This window comes from Chrysemys picta, chromosome 17, assembly GCF_011386835.1.
Source record: "Chrysemys picta bellii isolate R12L10 chromosome 17, ASM1138683v2, whole genome shotgun sequence".
NCBI lineage: Eukaryota > Metazoa > Chordata > Testudines > Emydidae > Chrysemys > Chrysemys picta.
This window is the reverse complement of record NC_088807.1, coordinates 18,720,164-18,737,311: the sequence shown is the minus strand read 5'-3', so window position 1 is coordinate 18,737,311 and position 17,148 is coordinate 18,720,164. Positions and strand designations below refer to the sequence as shown.

The 17,148-nt window shown below is 57.4% G+C and overlaps 1 protein-coding gene across 1 annotated transcript; it reads left to right on the top strand.

Moving 5' to 3' along the window:
* Positions 1 to 9,502: 9,502 nt before the first annotated feature.
* On the top strand, positions 9,503 to 16,773 carry LOC101953874 (E3 ubiquitin-protein ligase TRIM7-like). Its single transcript, XM_005311733.4, has 4 exons — positions 9,503 to 9,539; positions 11,611 to 11,930; positions 14,942 to 15,052; positions 15,157 to 16,773. Exons 2-4 carry the CDS (start codon positions 11,654 to 11,656, stop codon positions 15,672 to 15,674), a joined length of 906 nt encoding a protein of 301 aa, XP_005311790.2. The 5' UTR covers positions 9,503 to 9,539; positions 11,611 to 11,653; the 3' UTR covers positions 15,675 to 16,773.
* The last annotated feature ends 375 nt before the right edge of the window (positions 16,774 to 17,148 follow it).

The window sequence follows — 17,148 nt, the reverse complement described above, 5'->3', positions numbered from 1 at the left end:
ACTGTCTTTGCCCTGCTGGCGGAGGATCACTGCAGCGGCTGGATTTGGGGGTGCACACGGCTCCCTGTTGGGTACACATCTTTCTCAGGTGCCCATCTCAGGGGGACCCGCTGAAGGGACTCAGAGGGTGAAGCAGGGGGGCTGGTGGCTCAGGTTCAGTCCAAGGAGGCGGAGAAGCCACACGGGTTCCCCTAGGGACACAGAAAGGAAGGCGCCTCTCCGAGCTCTGGACATGTGGCTCCGTGACTCAGGACTGTTGGCATTCGAGCCAGGGCGTTTTGCTCTTTTCCTGGTAGGTTTTTTCTTGGGCGTTAATGTGCAGGAACTTTACTTACCCTGCAAAGGGCCCTGTTGGGTTTGGTTCAACTGCGTCTCCTTCTCCGCAGGGTTCTTTGCAGGGCTGGATTAACCTCCTGTGGGCCCGGCTCCAAACATATTTGTGGGCCCCCATGGAGGCAATGGTGCATGGTACAGGGGACGGGGGGGTCCCCAGAGCGAGGGGCCAGCCAGGGGGAATGGGGAGCGGCATGGCAGGGGCGGCCCCGCTCTGCCCAGCCCAGCGCGAGGGCACTAGTTACAAACCGGCAGCTGCCAGATGCACGCTCAATCAATCCCCTATGCTGCCAGCGTGCCCCTTCCCTCGGGGGTGGGCCCATGCCCTGCCACACAGCCTCCCTCGCCCAACGCAAACACCCCCCGACTCCCTATGGCCAGAGGCCGCTGGACCCCCTATGCCCAGCGCCCTCCCCAGACCCTGCCACAAATGCACAGTGCCCTGCACAACACCACCCCTGCCCAGAGCCCCACCACAACTGCTGAGCACCCCACACAGAACCCCCTCTCCCTAGTGCCCCAACACACAGAGATCTCCCCCCCCACAAGCCCTGCCTCCCAGCCGCACTCACCGGCCCTGCTGGGAGGTGACCAGGGCTGGTCCCAGGATCGGGAATCGCTCCGGCCCCTCGGAAGTGGTGCGATTAGCCAGGCCAGGACCTGCCCCGGCTGGGCTCCCTCAGGACCCACTTGCTTGGAGGGGCCCAGCCAAGCCCCCTCACCCCAACATCCCTCCCCACCTGGCTGAGACTGGCCAGGCTTCTGCACCAGTCCCAGGCACCTCTGCTCCGGGGAGACAGGTGGGGCCCCACAGGTGGTGGGAAGCAGAGACTGCCCGGAGCCGGAGGTGCAGTGGGGTCCGGCCAGGGGGCAGAGAGGAGCCAGCAGGTGGGGCCAAGGGGCGGAGAGGAGCAAGTGGTGGGCAGGGTGGGGGGAGCCAGCAGGCTGGCGGGGTCTCGGGGCGCAGTACAAGCGGAGCAGGCCGGGACCCCTTCTGAGCATGGGCCCGGCTCCATGGCACCACTGGCGCCATTGTAAACCCAGGACTGCTCATATCCAGGGGGGAGTCACAAATCCACTGGCCCCCACACAAGGGAGAGGAATTGCTAAACTTGATTTCTAGAGCTAATGCTGGAGAGTGGCTGTTTTCCAGACGTGAGCAGTGAATCCATCCATCCAGCCATCCGTCCAGCCAGCCAGCCCCTGCCTCACTCACCACCTTGGGGCTGAAATCTCTGGGAGCTATCAATCAATCAATCAATCAATCAATCTTTCCCAGCCTCAATAACCTCCTCCCCTCTGTAATCGATGGCCTGTAGGTGAACTATCAATCAATCAATCAATAACCCCCTTCGGTCTATAATCTATGGCTTCTGTATGAGCTGACAATCAATCGATCAATGAACCAATCCATCCCCCAGTCATTCTCCCCGGCTCCGGCCCTGTGATCTCACCAGCCCACTCTAGGCTCTGTGGGGAGCCCGACTTCAGCCCTTAAACATCTGATATCTGTTCCTCCCAAATCCTACCCCCTCCGACGCAGAGTGGTGTCGCCCAGTGGCTAGAGCCCTGGCTGTTCATCCCAAGGTTCCCCCAGCTCATCACAAAGGAGGCTGGGCTGGCGATGCCCGTTTGACAGATGAGGAAACTGAGGCAGGGAGTGAGGGTCTGCCGGGGGGCACTCAGCGGGCACCCAGCAGAGGCCAGGGTGGGTGTTCATGTGACCCTGGAGGATCCTGTCACCCTCATGTGGGCAGAAATGAGGAGAGGGAGCGAGCGCCCTGGCAAGGGGCATGCAGCGAGATTGCCCATCTCTAAACCATCTTCAGCTGCCATCCAGGGGTCAGCATGGCCTAGAGGCTAGAGCCCGGTTCTCAGGATTCCTGGATTCTATTCCCTGCTGTGCCAGGCCCTTCTGCTATCTCTGCCTCAGTTTCACTATGGGGTGAATGGGCCTGATTTCCCCCTGCTCTGGGGTCATTACAGATGGGCAGAGCCTGGGCGGGGGGTGCTGTTCCAGATGTGGGTGACACCCTGGGGAGGGGATGGGTTGTCCCAGCCCCCCTAGCGGGGCCAGCTCAGGATAGGGGGTTGGGCAGGAGCTGGGGAAGGCCCTGCTCACTGGGGGTGTCAGGTGAGGATAGGCCCTGTCTGCCTTGGATCGGGGTGCCAAGGGGTGCCAGGAGAATGGGGGATGGGGGAAGGAAAGGGGGTCGGTATGGCAAGGGATGGGGGCTGGGGGATGAGGTGGGGGCCCGTCTCTAAGCCATCTTCAGCTGCCATCCAGGGGGCAGCGTGGCCTAGAGGCTAGAGCCCGGTTCTCTGGATTCCTGGGTCCTATTCCCCGCTGTGCCCAGGCCCTTCTGCTTTCTCTGCCTCAGTTTCCCTCTCTGCACAATGGGGTGAGCAGTCTGTGACGTTATTGACATAACCTGTGACCATATAGATCATTATTGCAACCACTGTTATATATTTGCAGCAAATATTGTACAAAGGTTGTCGTGTGAGGTGTCTGTGGGAAGGTCATGATTTGCTGATTATGGTGATTCTGCCTGTCTGTGTGTATCATTTTTGTAGTTGAAGTTATGAATATTGGCTCTGTACATTGTATCTCAATGTGTTTTGATTCTAAGTAGCCTCAGGGACGCATTAGGTCAGTTTCTTGAGAAACGACTATTCTCAGTAAGTGCCCAGTCAATAAACACTTAGGTGACAATGGACTCTGGGAGACGTCAATCCACATCTGAGCTTTCCTGGGAACGTTCAAACTAACATGTAGACAATGGCATCGGCCTGCAAACTGAGTCATGCATGGACATGAGACTGGCCCATGCGACTCCAGACTCCATCTTGCTGCTGTAATTTTCCACAGTAAGGACCAAGAGGTGTCCTTCCACCTGGAAGAGACTATAAAAGGCAGATGCCTCATCTCCATCTTGTCTTCAATCCTGCTTCTTCCTTCTGGAGGGACTTTGCTACAAACTGAAGCTCTGAACAAAGGACTGAATGACCCATCCCAGCTGGGGATGTTCCAGAGACTTGATTTGAGCCTGCAGTTTATTCCATCGCTGCTACAAACCTGAACCAAGAACTTGGCCATCACTGTATGTCATTGATTCCATTTAACCAGTTCTAGTCTCATCTCTATCTTTTTCCTTTTATGAATAAACCTTTAGATTTTAGATTCTGAAGGATTGGCAACAGCGTGATTTGTGGGTAAGATCTGATTTGTATATTGACCTGGGTCTGGGGCTTGGTCCTTTGGGATCAGGAGAACCTTTTTCTTTTACTGGGGTATTGGTTTTCATAACCATTCATAACGAGTGGCACTGGTGGTGATACTGGGAAACTGCAGTGTCTAAGGGAATTGCTTGTGTGACTTGTGGATAGCCAGTGGAGAAAAACCAAAGTCCTCTCTGTTTGGCTGGTTTGGTTTGCCTTGGTGTGCAAAGGAACCCAAGCCTTGGGCTGTAACTGCCCTGCTGTAAGTAATGTGTCCTAAATTGGTACTTTCAGAAGTGTCCCACAAATGGCAGCATCGTTACACAGCCCTCCCCCACCCCTATGCTGGGGGTGCTGCGGACTGGGAGAGTTGGGGGATGCTGTTCCATGTTCCCTGGGGGGGGGGGAGGTAGGGGATGGGATGTCCCAGACCCACGGGGGGGCTGGTTTGGGGCAGGGGGGCTGGGCTGGAGCTGGGGAAGGCCCCATTCCCTGGGAGGGCGTGAGGCATGGCTGGGTCTTGGATCTGGGGGGCAGACGGTGACAGCGGAATGTGGGGGGAAGGGCAGGGGGTGGGTACTGCAAGGGATGGGGGCCAATGGGAGGTGGTGGCGGCAGGGCGTGGAGCAGGGGGCTGGAGGCTCTGAGGTTTGGTCCAAGGAGGCAGAGAAGCCACGTGGCTTCCCCTAGGGACACAGGGAGGAAGGGGCCTCCCCGAGCTCTGGACATGTGGCTCTGTGACCCGGGACTGTTGGCATTTGAGCCGGGACGTTTTGCATTTTTCCTGGTAGGTTTTTTCTTGGGCATTAACATGCAGGAACTTTCCCACCGCGGGTGGCCAAATCTCACTGCCAAACCCTCTTGCTCCCCCTGCAAAGGGCCCTCTTGAGTTTGGTTCAAGCGCGGCTCCTTCTCCATGGGGTTATTTGCTCAAATCCCGGGGGGGAGGGGGAGAGAGTCACAAATCCATTGGCCTCCCACACAAGGGCACCTGTCAGGGGTTTTCCCATGGAAAGGTTTTCCTCAGTTTGATTTCTAGAGCTAATGTTGAAGAGCTGCTGTTTTCCAGATATGAGCAGTGAATCCAGCCATCCGTCCATCCATCCAGCCCCTGTCTCAGTTACAACCTTGGGCCTGAAATCTCTGAGTTCTGTGTGAGCTGCCAATCAATCAATCAATCAATCAATCAAGCCATTCCCCAGTCAATCCCCCACTTGGCCCTATGATGTCACCAGCCCGCTCCAGGCTCTGGGGGGAGCCCGACTTTAGCCCTTGAACATCCAATTTCTTTTCCTCCTGACCCTACTCCAAGACACAGGGTGGTGTCCCCCAGTGGCTAGAGCCTGGCCCAGGACTCCTGGCTTCTGTCCCTGCAGCGGGCGCTCCCACAGTGCTGCCCTGTTTGTCCTGAGATTCCCCGAGTGCTTTGCAAAGGAGGCTGGGCTGGCGATGGCCATTTGACGGATGGGGAAACTGAGGCAGGGAGCAGGGTTCTGCCTCAGGGCATGCAGTGGGCACCCAGCAGAGCTGGGGCTAGGGTGGGCGTCGAGGTGGCTCTGGCGTCTCCTTGAGCCCCATGGAGGGTGGACAATGGACCCCTCACACTGGCTGAGACACGGAGAGGGACTGAGCTCTCTGGCAGGCACCAGGGCTTCCCATCTCTGAGCCATCTTTACCTGCCATCCAGGGGGCAGCATGCCCTAGCGGCTAAAGCCTGGTATTCAGGACTGCTGGGTTCTATTCCCTGCTGTGCCAGGCCCATCTGCGATCTCTGCCTTAGTTTCCCTCTTTGCATTATGGGGTGAATGACCCTGAGTTCCCCCTGCTCTGGGGTCATTACAGATGGGGAGAGCCTGGTGTGTGTGTGTGCTCTTCCAGATGCAGGTGACACCCTGGGGAGGGGATGGTTCAGGGTAGGGGGCTGGGCAGGAGCTGGGGAGGGCCCTGCTCAGTGGGGGTGTCAGGTGAGGACAGACCCTATCTCCTCCCCTACTGCCTTGGATCGGGGTGCCAGGGGGTGCCAGCAGAATGCGGGATGGGGGAAGGATAGGGGGTCGGTATGGCAAGGCATGGGGGCAGGAGGAGATGGGGGCTGAGGGATGAGGAGGGGCCATGTGGGAGCAGCAGGGATGCCAGGAGAATGGGGGACACAGGTGGGGCGATGGGGAGATGGGGAGTGGAGGAAGGGGGCTGGGACCCCTCCCGGGCGACAGAAGCAAAGCAGAGGCCTGTTCTAGAGGGAAAAGCCAGGTTGCTAATGCCCTGTATCCCCCCTTTTCCCCCCATGTTCCCTTTGCCGCTCCCTGCCCAGCTCCCCGGTGAGCCTCTGGCCAGGGCCAGCTCCAGGCACCAGCGCTCCAAGCGCGTGCCCGGGGCGGCAAGCCGCGGGGTGGGGGGGTGCCCTGCCGGTCCCTGCGAGGGCGGCAGTCAGGCAGCCTTTGGCAGCTTGCCTGTGGGAGGTCCGCCGGTCCCGCGGATTCTGCAGCAATTCGGCGGCGGGTACGCCGAAGCCGTGGGATCGGCGGACCTCCCGCACGCATGCCGCCGGATCCGTGGGACCGGGGACCTCCCGCAGGCAAGGCGCCGAAGGCAGCCTGCCTGCAGTGGTTGGGGTGGCTAAAATGCTAGAGCCACCCCTGGGTGAAAGACCATGAAGGGGACTTTCTCCCACCCTCACCAGAAGCTCCAGCCTGACGATCCTAAATAAGCACAGGTGCCAACTCTAACTTTAATCCCACACCAGCACTGTGTTTCCCCTGGCCTCTTCCTTCTGCTTCATTATTACCCAGGGTCTTCTACATACCACCTCCTCATAAGCCCCATCTGGCCTGAAGGCTTCCCCAGCGCTCTTAACAGAACCCACATCAGGTCTGATATCACAAAGCTTCCTCTGTGACACAATGCTCCAGTGAGGCCTAATCAGCGTGGTGGAGAGTGGAAAAAATACTTTGTGTCTTACTTACAACACTCCTGTAATACATCCCAGAAGGATGTTTGCTCTTTTTGCAACAGTGTGACACTGTTGACTCATCTTTAGCTTGTGATCCACCATGACCCCCAGCTCCCTTTCCGCAGTACTCCTTCCTAGGCCGTCATTTCCCAGTTTGTATGTGTGCAACTGATTGGTCCTTCCCAAGGGGAGCGCTTTGCATTTGTCCTTATTGAATTTCACCCTATGGACTTCAGACAATTTCTCCAGTTTGTCCAGATCGTTTTAAATTTTCATCCTATCCTCCAAAGCACTTTCAACCCCTCCCAGCTTGGTATCATCCGCAGACTTTATAAGTGGACTCTCCATACCATCATCTCAATCATTGAGGAAGATATTGAACAGAACCAGACCCAGAATTGATCCCTGCGGGACCCCACTCATTATACCCTTCTAGCCATAGGTGCTGACTTCCCCTCTGCCCCGTGGGCGCTAGATCCCCCTTCCCCAGCCCTGCCCCGGTACCCAGGGCCGGCTTTAGGCACCAGCAAAACAAGCAGGTGCTTGGGGCGGCACATTTGCCGGGGGCGGCATTCGGGCCATCCTTTAAAAAAAAACAACTCACTTCCTCCCCTCTCGCAAGGCTGCAGAAGTGGAGCCATGGAGATCTGGGGATCCAGCAAACTCCCTGCCTATAGAGCCAGCCCTGGAGCAGGGAAAGAACTAAGTTTCCCAGCATTCCCTTGGCTGCTAGCCACAGGAAAGGGAGTGGGGGAGTGGGAAGCTGAGACCCCCATGCGCTTGCCGTGGATGGGGAGTTGGCTGCTAGAAGGGGGTGGCACTGTGAATGGGGGAGAAGTGTGCCCAGCCCAAGGAGTAGAAGGCTTTGTTCCAGATATCTCCTTCAGAAGACTTCCCCAGACTGGATTAGGGATATTGGTGTGATAGGATTGCCATATTTCCACAATCAAAAAAGAGGACACTGAGAGGGGAGGAGCCCCGCTCTAGCCCCGCCCCTGCCCTGCCCCCATCCACTCCCTCCCACTTCCCACCCCTTGATTGCCCCCCTCAGAACCCCCAACCCCCCCGCTCCTTGTCCCCTGACTGCCCCCTCCTGGGACTCCTGCCACTAACTGCCCCCCTAGGACTCTACCTGTCCCCTGACTGCCCTGACCCTTATCCACACCCCCACCCCATATTCACACCCCTGCCCCCAGACAGACCCCCGGGACTCCCATGCCCTATTCAACTGCTCCCCGCCCCCTGACAGGACCCCCAGAACTCCTGACCCATCCAACCCCCTCTGCTCCCTGTCCCTGACAGTCCCAACCCCTCTCCACACCCCTGCCCCTCTGACAGCCACCCCCGAACTCCTGACCCATCCAACACCCGCTCCCTGTCCCTTGACTAGGGACGGCTTTAGCAAGAGCCCAGGAATTGGGCTGCGCTCTGGTCGGGGTCGCGGGGCTTGGGGCCAGGCCGGAGGTGCTTGGCCGGGGTTAGGCCGGCACGATCGGCTGGAACCGTGGCCGCCACCTTGGGGCCCGAGCTGGGCCGGAGCCGCTGGGCCCAGGGCTGGAGCCGCTGGGACCAGGGCCGGGGGTGCTCGGCCGTCGCTGCTCGGCTGGGGCCGGGCCAGTGCGCTCTGCCGGAACCGGGGCCACCACCCTGGGGCTGGAGCCGCCGGGGCCGGGGGTACTCGTCTGGCACCGCTTGGCCGGGGCCGGCCCGGTGTACTTGGCCGGACCCGGGGCCGGTGTCCCGGGGCCTGAGCCGAGCCAGGCCGGCGCCATTGGGGCCAGGGCCAGAGCCGCTGGGCCCGGGGCCGGGGGTGCTCACCTGGTGCCGCTCGGCCGGAACCGGGGCCGGTGCCCCGGGGCTTGAGCCGAGCCGGGCCGAAGCTGCTGGGGCCGGGGCCGTAGGGAGCCGCTCAGCCAGGGCCGGACTGGGCCGTGCCGCGCCTCGCCTCGCCTCCCTGGAGTCCTCCTCCTCGCATCCCCCCCGCCCCAGCTTACCTGCTGCTGCCTGCCTGCCCCTGCTTGTTTTCAGACTTCCCGCGAACATCTGATTCCGACCGGGGGGAAATCCCGGACATTTTTAGATTTTTAGAAATGCCCCCCGGACGGCTATTTATAGACCGAAAAGCCAGACATGTCTGGGGAAATCCGGACGTATGGTAGCCCTGGGTGTGACCTCACTTTGCAGCAGCCCCCAAAGAAGGAATTGGGTGGACTAAATGAACAGTGCCCCTCTCTATCTGAAGCCTAGCAAGGCAGGTACGTGGATCCCACTAGAATTTAAAATGAAAAGTAAGGGAGGGGAGGCTCTGCTAGACTGGGCAGCTTTAGATACAGTACCAGGCACGTAGGAGGATTTCCACTTCTGAGCCATGGAAGCAGAAATTGCCTTTTCCTTTCCAGATGTAGCTAATATTCAGAAAGGGAATCTAGCACCTGCCTTCCAGATTTGAACACCTCAACATTCAGGAGTGCTCAAGCTCAGTTTGGGCAGCTGTTACTTCATTTCTCCCAAATCAAATATACTGATCCACTGTAACTTGCTGTAGAAAAAGTAGGATAAAATTGAGCAAGAAATGTTTCCCAGTGGTTATTAGGACTGGAATTGCTATTTTCAACAGCCATTGCCCTTTTTTTTTTTTTTTTTAGTTTTATTTGTTTAAAAGGAAGACAGTGGCAGGAGGGTGCAGGTTGGGGGGAGAGCCCAGAGCTGGGGGGCAGGGGGGTGGGAGTAGGGCGCTAGTGGGGAGGAAAGGAAAGAGCCCAGCGCTGGGGCGGCAGTGGGTGTGGGAGGGTGGGGGGAGAACCCAGGCCTGGGGCAGTAGGGGGATGCGCGGGGAGCCCAGGGCTGGGGTGGGGGGCAGCCAAAATTTTTTTTGCTTGGGGCAGCAAAAAAACTAGGCTCTGGCCTCCCCCTGCGCTGTGTGGATGTTCTGCAGCAGCCCTGGGCTAAGGGAGGGCTAGAGCCCGGGGGTGGGGGTTGGCCTTTGTCCCTCCTTCCTCCCCCTCAAGCACTTTCGCTTTCACTGTCAGGGCTGGTGAGTGGGGCCGGGCTGGGGCAATGCTCAGGGATGGGGGGGGGGCTCCCCTCAACCTGCATCCTCAGGTGCCTTCCCCTCCCCTTTGCCCACATCCCCCGCTCTCTCCTGTCCCTCCTCCAGGGCTTACTTTGGGCCAGGGCTGAGCCCGGCCTCTCTGATCTTGTCACTTCCTAACCCCGGCCCCTCTGGGCTTGGCCTGTCAGTTATGAAAGGAAAAATATTGCTTGCGCTCCGGCAGCTCTCCACCACTAATGAAGTGCTGCCCCTGTCCCGTCCCATCCCGTCCCGTCCTCACCCCCTTCTTCCCATCTGCCCCCTGTTCCTCTCCCGTCTCCTTCCCCCTCTGGCCTCCCCCACATCTTCCTCTCCTGGCCCCTCTTCCTCCCCCTCCCACCCAGACCTCCTCTTCTTCTCCAGTCCCCTTCCCCATCTGACCGCCCTCTTCATCCCCCTCCCCCTGAGACCCTCCTCCTCTCCACTCCCCCAATCCCCATCTGACCCCCCTCTTCCTCCTCTTCCCAGAGACCCTCTTCCTCTCCACCCTCCCCTCCTGACCCCCATCTGACCCCCCTCTTCCTCCCCTTCTTCCTGAGACCCTCTTCCTCTCCACCCCTTCCCTCCTGACACCCATCTGATATCCCCCCTTCTTCTCTGACTCTTGCCCCCCCCACCCCTCCTTCTGCTGCCCCCCCACCCCACAGCCGCCCCTGGGCTGGAGGGGAGCAGGCGGGCAAGGGACAGAGAGCTGCAGGAGCTGGGCCTGGGAGCTCTCAGCTGCCTTCTGACTCCCCCATGGGGGTGACACCAATTCTCAGTAGCCGAGTGGCTGGAGCCCGGGTGCCGACTCAAGGGGGCACCTGGGGCCTGGTGGTTCAAGCTCCCTGTGCCAAAAGCAGGGGGTGGGGATGAAACTGAGGCAAGGGACCGGCTCGGGGCAGCTGCAGGGACGCACGGCGAGGAGCTCAGATTTGGGGTCCGGTCCCAGTTCTGCCATGGGGTGTGCATGGTGCGGGGGGTGGGGATGTGGGATTGTGTCTGTGTCAGGTGTTTAATGACACCCCCATAGCCCCGGGTCTTCCCGTCAGCAGCTCGGGATCGTTAACCCCATGGCAGAGATGGGGAAACTGAGGCACGGTGCGGGGAAGTGATTTGTTCAAAGTCCCCTACCAACAGAGCCAGGCAGAGCACCCAGGTGTCCTGCATCCCAGTTCGGGTCTCTAGCCACTGTCTGAGCACCTCTGGGGATTTATTGATCCTCACAACACCTGTGAAGGAGGGACGGTCCCAGAGCCCCGGCTCGCGGAATGGCTCCACGGCCATGTTCTAGCCCCGCAGCCCGAGCCCCGTGAGCCCGAGGCCACTGGCACCATTAGCTGCGGGTGTTTTATTACAGCCAAGGGACTGATTTGTAAAGGGATGGAGGTGCCTAAAGCCACATTCGGGCGCCTAGTGGGACGGCTGTAGACGCCGAGATGCCCAACTCCCATTGGTTTCCAGAGGGGTTAGGCACCGCGGGCCGTTTGGGCAAAACACGACCCTGTTTTTGAAGTATTTTGATGTTGAAAAAATCGACATTTCCCTGGCCAAATTTCCAGCCAGGCCTAGCTTGGTGCACAACCCCAGCAGCCACTTGGTACCTGACCCCCAGGCTGCATGGCCTAGTGGGTGGAGCTAGGCCGTGGCTAAGGGCCATCAGGACCCCTTGGTTCTAGGGAGGCAAGTGGGGTCAGGTGGTTAGAGGGGCGGGATGGTCATGCTGGGAGCCAGGACTCCTGGGTTCTATCCCTGGCTCTAGAAGGGGAGTGGGGTCTAGTGCTTAGATTGGGCTGGGAGTCAGGACTCCAGGGTTCTATCCCTCACTCTAGGAGGGGAGTGGGGTCAGGTGGTTAGATTGGGTTGGGAATTAAGACTCCTGGGTTCTATTCTGACCTTGTGCACGTCGCTTCCCCCTTACTGTGCCTCAGTTTCCCAATTGATAAAATGGCGCTAATAATACTGCCCTCCTTCGTAAAGGGCTTTGAGACTGGCAGATGGGCAGCAATAGTGATTCGTATTATCCTCGGCACAGGACTCTTTCCTGCTGAGGTCTGGGACGCCAGCCCGGGATAGAGATGGCAGAGACCGCATGCTGCAAGCTCGTCGAGTATTTGAATGATCTAGAAGCGCGAGAGTTCAAGATGTTCAAGTTTCACCTGGAGAACTATTCCCTGGAAGATGGCTACAAGCGCATCCCCCGCTCCAAGACGGAGGCAGCCGATGCCATGGACATAGCTCGAGCCATGGTCCAGGCTTACCAGGAGCCCAGGGCTCTGCAGATGGCGGTGAAGATATTGGACGGCATTAGCCGGAAGGATCTGTCGGTAAGGATCCAAAAGGACATGCCGGAGGGTGAGTAGATGGAGGAGATCCCCCTCATTTCCCCCCATGGTCTGACTCATTCCTTGCTGGAGCTTTTTGATAAATGGGGGGGGGGTGTCACCCCCTGGCATGCCTCAGTTTCCCCCAGTCCAACAAGGTTGGCCTAGCGGTTCGCACCCAGAACTGGCACTCAGCGGACCAGGGTTCCACGCCCAGCTCTGCTGCTGGGTGATCCCAGACAAATCACAGCCCCTCACCTTTCCGTGCCTCAGTTTCCACATCTGAAAAATGTCCGGGGCAGTTGTTTCTCCCCCCCCCCGCAGCTACGCCGGGATGTGTTTGGTGGGTAGGCCAGGCACAAGCGGCTTGTCCCAGGTCATCTGGGTGTCTGTGGCAAAGTAGGAGATCAAACTCAGGGCTTCCAAATGCCAGGCCAGTGTCCTAAGCCCCTGCCCCTTTCTTGCAGGAAGGATGTGGGTACATTGCAGAGGGGTCAGAGAAGAGCTGCGAGAATGATTAAAGGATTAGAAAACCTGCCTGACAGTGACAGACTCCAGGAACTTGAGTTTAACCAAGAGAAGGTTTGGGAGGGCTTGATCCCAGTCTATAAGTATCTACCTGGGGGACAAATATTTCATAGCGAGCTCTTCGGTCTAGCAGAGGAAGGTCTAACGACCCCGTCCAATGGCCGACCCCACTCTAAGCCAGACGAATTCCGACAGTAAAGGCGGCGTTAATGTTTAATGGTGAGGGTAATTAACCACTGGGACAATTCACCACGGCTCCTGGTGGATTCTCCAGTCCCAATCAAGTTTATATCAAGATTGGCTGTTTTTCTCTGCTGTAGGGATTATTTCAGGGCAGCTCTCTGGCCCGTGTCATACAGAGGCCAGGCTAGATCAGCGGTCCTCAACCAGGGGTACATTGTTGTTAAAGTAGCCTCACACCCTACAAGGCAGCACGAATGGAGGGAGGGGAGACAGCATGGCAGAGAGAGACAGAGACACACACCCTGTGTGTGAGAGAGAGACACGTGTTGCTCCTTTAAGAACGCTGACCCCACTCTAAGTATGTTGCCTTTTTAAGGAGATCAGCAAGTTAAAACAGCAGCTGCTGCCAGCCAGCGCCCTCAGTCCTGAGCCCTGTCGTGTCCCATCTCCCCCCCCCCCCCTGCTCTGTGGAGATGGAGTACAGGAGCGGGGGGAGGGGGACACCCTGACATCAGCACCCCTCTTCCCCCCCCACCTGCACAGCAAGCAGGAGGCTCCCGGGAGCAGCTTCAAGGCAGAGGGCAGGAGCAGCACACGGCAGTGGGAGGAGGGACAGCTGAACTGCCTGGCAATTGATCGCCGTCTGGGCGGTTGCCACACACAGGGCCGGCTCTGGCTTTTTTGCCGCCCCAAGCAAAAAACGCTCGGCCGGCTGGAGCAGTAAAGGGGAGGGGAGGAGGAAAACAAACCTGCCCCCGGGCTGGAGCGGCGAAGAGGCGGGGAGAGAACAAACCCCCGGCTGGAGCAGTGGGGGGGGGAAACAAGCCAGCCGGCCGGAGCGGCAAAGGGGGGGTAGGGGGGCGGGAAACAAATCTGCCCCCGGCTGGAGTGGTGGCGGTGGCGGCGGGGGAGCGAACAAACCCGCTGCCTGCCGCCTGGAGCAGTGAAGGGGAGGGAGGGGGAAACAAACCTGCCGGCCGGAGCAGCAAAGTGGGTGGGGGAACAAATCTGCCCCCGGCCGGAGCGGTGAAGGGGGGTGGGTGGGAAACAAACCTGCCCCCGGCCGGAGCAGCAACGGGGGGGAGAACAAACTGGCTGGCCGGCCGGAGCGGCAAAGGAAAGAAAAAACAAAAACCAAAAAAATACCTGCGGGGCGGTGGGAGCGTGGGTGCAGGGGGACTCCTGGCCCTGCAGACCCCGGACAGTGAAGTGCGCACCCCGGCTAGCGGGGAGGTGGAGAATGAGAAGGGAGGCGGCCAGGGCTTCCTTAAGCGGGGTGCTTGCCACACGGCCCCTCCAGCTGCGCCACCTGCCGGGAGGGCTCCTCGCCGCTCCGGTCGGCAGGCAGGGAAGGACGCGGGCTGCCCTGCCGGGCTTGCTGCAGGGCGCTCCCCTCCTCCGCCCCCTACAGGGCGGGCGGGAGCAGCAAACCAAAAAGAAAAAACCTGCGGGGGCGGCCAAAGCGGTGAAGTGCAAAACAAAACAAAACAAAAACGGATTAGACAGAATGCCGCCCCTTGGAATCTGCCGCCCCAAGCACGAGCTTGCTCGGCTGGTGCCTGGAGCCGGCCCTGGCCACACAGGGAACTTAGGGGAGCCGATAGGGGGCTGCCGGCCCACCCTGGTTCCAAGCCCCCACCAGCTCGCTCCAACGGGCTGCTCTTCCTGCAAGCAGTGGACAAAGCAGGCGGCTGCCAAAGAACATTAGAAGGGAGCATTGCACAACTTTAAACGAGCCTGTTCCCTAATTGATCAGCAACGAAACAACGTTAACCAGGACAGCTTTAAGGGAGGAGTTACTGTATTGTCTAACCCCCTTCCCACCCCCAAAAAGGATTTCCTGCAACTCTGAAAAATTTAAATCCATAAAAACAGAAAAAAGCGAGGCTTAAAATCCAGAATGTGGCAGAACTGTGAAAATGTTGGTCGATCAAAATAGAACGAAATGCTTAAAACCCGAAATTTCCAGCACCTGTGAACATTTCAGTCGATAAAATTAGAAAAAAAAAAGTTTCAAAATAAACATCGATATTTATCCCTTGAAATTATAAACCCATCAACATGGAATGCTGCCAATGCTAGCTGTAGGTGTAGTTCATTGTTCACGTATAAAACGAGAGAGGGCAAAGACAATGCAACGTTCAGGGTTTGATTCCTCCCTCTGTAAAGATTCCCCGTTCTCACTGGAGCACCCCCTGTTGGGAAGTGATGTATCTACAATGGGGCTGACCCCGGGAGTTTGTAGCCTGAGCTCCCGCCAGCCTGCCTCCATTTGTCCCTTTCGGAGGCAGTTTCTCCCATGGGTAATTATTTCTCTCATGTGTCTCGTAGTTTTCCGTCAGACGCCAGAGCCGGCTGGCGCGAGCGAGGATGGCGAAAAGGACCAGCAGGAGGAGCTGATCTCGGATATGTGCGATCGATTTTTCGGAAACAAGAAGAAAGGTCAGTGACTGTCCGATACCAGCCCAGGGCGCGGTGAGATTTCACGGCCTCTGTTGTGCTGCATGCCGAGATCTCACCCTAACTCTCTGCTTCTCTCTCCCCAGTGGAGGTGAAGCTGGATCCCAACACCGCGTTCCCCACTCTGCTGATCTCCCGAGACCAGAAAAGCATGAGGCTCGGGAACTGTGCCCAGTACCTTCCTAACAACTCCGAGCGTTTTGATTTCCAGCCCTGCGTGCTGGGCGCCCCAGGCATCTCTAGGGGGCAGCTGGACTGGGTAGTGGAAGTGGGTGCCGGGAAAGGCTGGATCGTCGGCGCCGCCCGGGAGTCGGTGGAGAGGAAGGGGTATCTCTACATAACGGCCGAGCAGGGGTTCTGGGGGCTGGAGTTTAACAATGGGGAGTACCAGGCGCTTAGCACCCCTAAGACGACACTTTTCCTACGGGCGTCTCTGCGCAGGATCAAGGTGCATCTAGACTACATCCTTGGACAACTCTCCTTCTACAACAACGACACCATGGAGCACATCTTCACCTTCAACTACCCCTTCTCTGAGAAGATGTTCCCCTTCTTCTTGACCTGGGACACGGACGTCCCACTCCAGCTCTGCCCATGTGACTGAGAGCACCTCCCCACTACACATTTTGAAGAGCAAGGATGTTAAACTCCGGCACGCTGGCCAAAATTCCAGCCCCGGGAATGACCTGCTGCCACCTGCCTACGTACTTCCGCTTTCACTTTCACTTCCTGTCTGGATCGGGTGCGTAGCCTCCTCGACAGTTTCGCATGACTTTGTCTGATTATATTTTGTGTTTCTTGACGTCTCCAGCTCTCAGAGCCAAGTTTTTTTGTGAGAATCTGCGCTTTCATTTAAAAAAAAAAAAAGGAACTAATTTTCTAGCCCTTTGGGTTGCAGAGAAAACCTGTGAAAACCTGACCCAGGTCAAAACCCAGAAGGCAAATGTAAAAAATACAAACAAAAAACCCTCCAAGGTTTATTACTGTATTTGTAAAATCTTGTGATTTTTTTTTTCAAGCCAATCCAATTCAGAGGGACTTTCAAGCCAGCAAACTCACCAGTACCGGTAGGAACCTCATGGACTTTGAAGTCTGTGTATGTATGTGATTGCTTTACCATTTAACAGCTCTCTTCTTGTTCTTTCTTTTTTCTTTCTAATAAACCTTTAGTTTTAGACACTGAAGGACTGGCTGGCAGGGTGGTATGTTGGGTAAGATCCAAACCTTCAGTGACATGACTGACCCTTTAGGGTCAGAAGAACATTTTGTAGAATGAGCAGAGTTTTTACATAACTTCTCGCTGTACGGGACCTAGGTGCTGACGGGGAGCCGGAGACAGGAATGCAATAAAGGGGGCAGTGTGGTTCCTCTTTTTGCTTCTTGATAACCAGTGGGAGGGGATCAGATGCACAGTTTGTGACTGGTTGGGAGATTTAACTACAGTGTAACCCACCTGTCTTGGGAATATCTGCTCTCCCTTTTGCAGCCTGCCCTGACCTTGGCATTTCCAATGAGGGCTTCCCCAGGCACGCTGGGCCACACAACGTTTTAACTTTCTACCATTTTTTTTATGTTTCTTGAGAAAATGGAACATTTGGGGTTTTCAGCCAAAATTTTCAGGTTTGGTAACTATGGGGCTGAGCGTTTTGGCAAAAAGTTTTGGTTTTCTGAAGAAATATAAAAAAAAAATCTCCAGGAGAACTGACGCTTTGTGCTACCGTTTTTGTTTGGTTAAAAACCCAATTTTCCGTTGAAAATAAAGTTTCGGTGGGAAACATTTCACCTGCCCTTATTCTCACCTAGAGAGGAACTGAGTTTGTAATGGAAACAAAAAATCTGTACCTGTCTATCTACTTAATGGGACCCTCCAGCCTGGTGTCCCCGCTCCCCAACCCTGCCCCATAGGATCACACCTCTGGGCCCATCTAGCCAGTATCCTCCCCTCAGGTCAGACCCACAGGACCTCACAGCCGCTGTCTTGTACCCAGCAGCCGCCAGTAGCTGCTACGTCTCTGGCAGGGGCTGGAAACCCGCCGCTCTCGGTCTGGTGGCACCGGGCAGGACCAGATTGCGTCTGG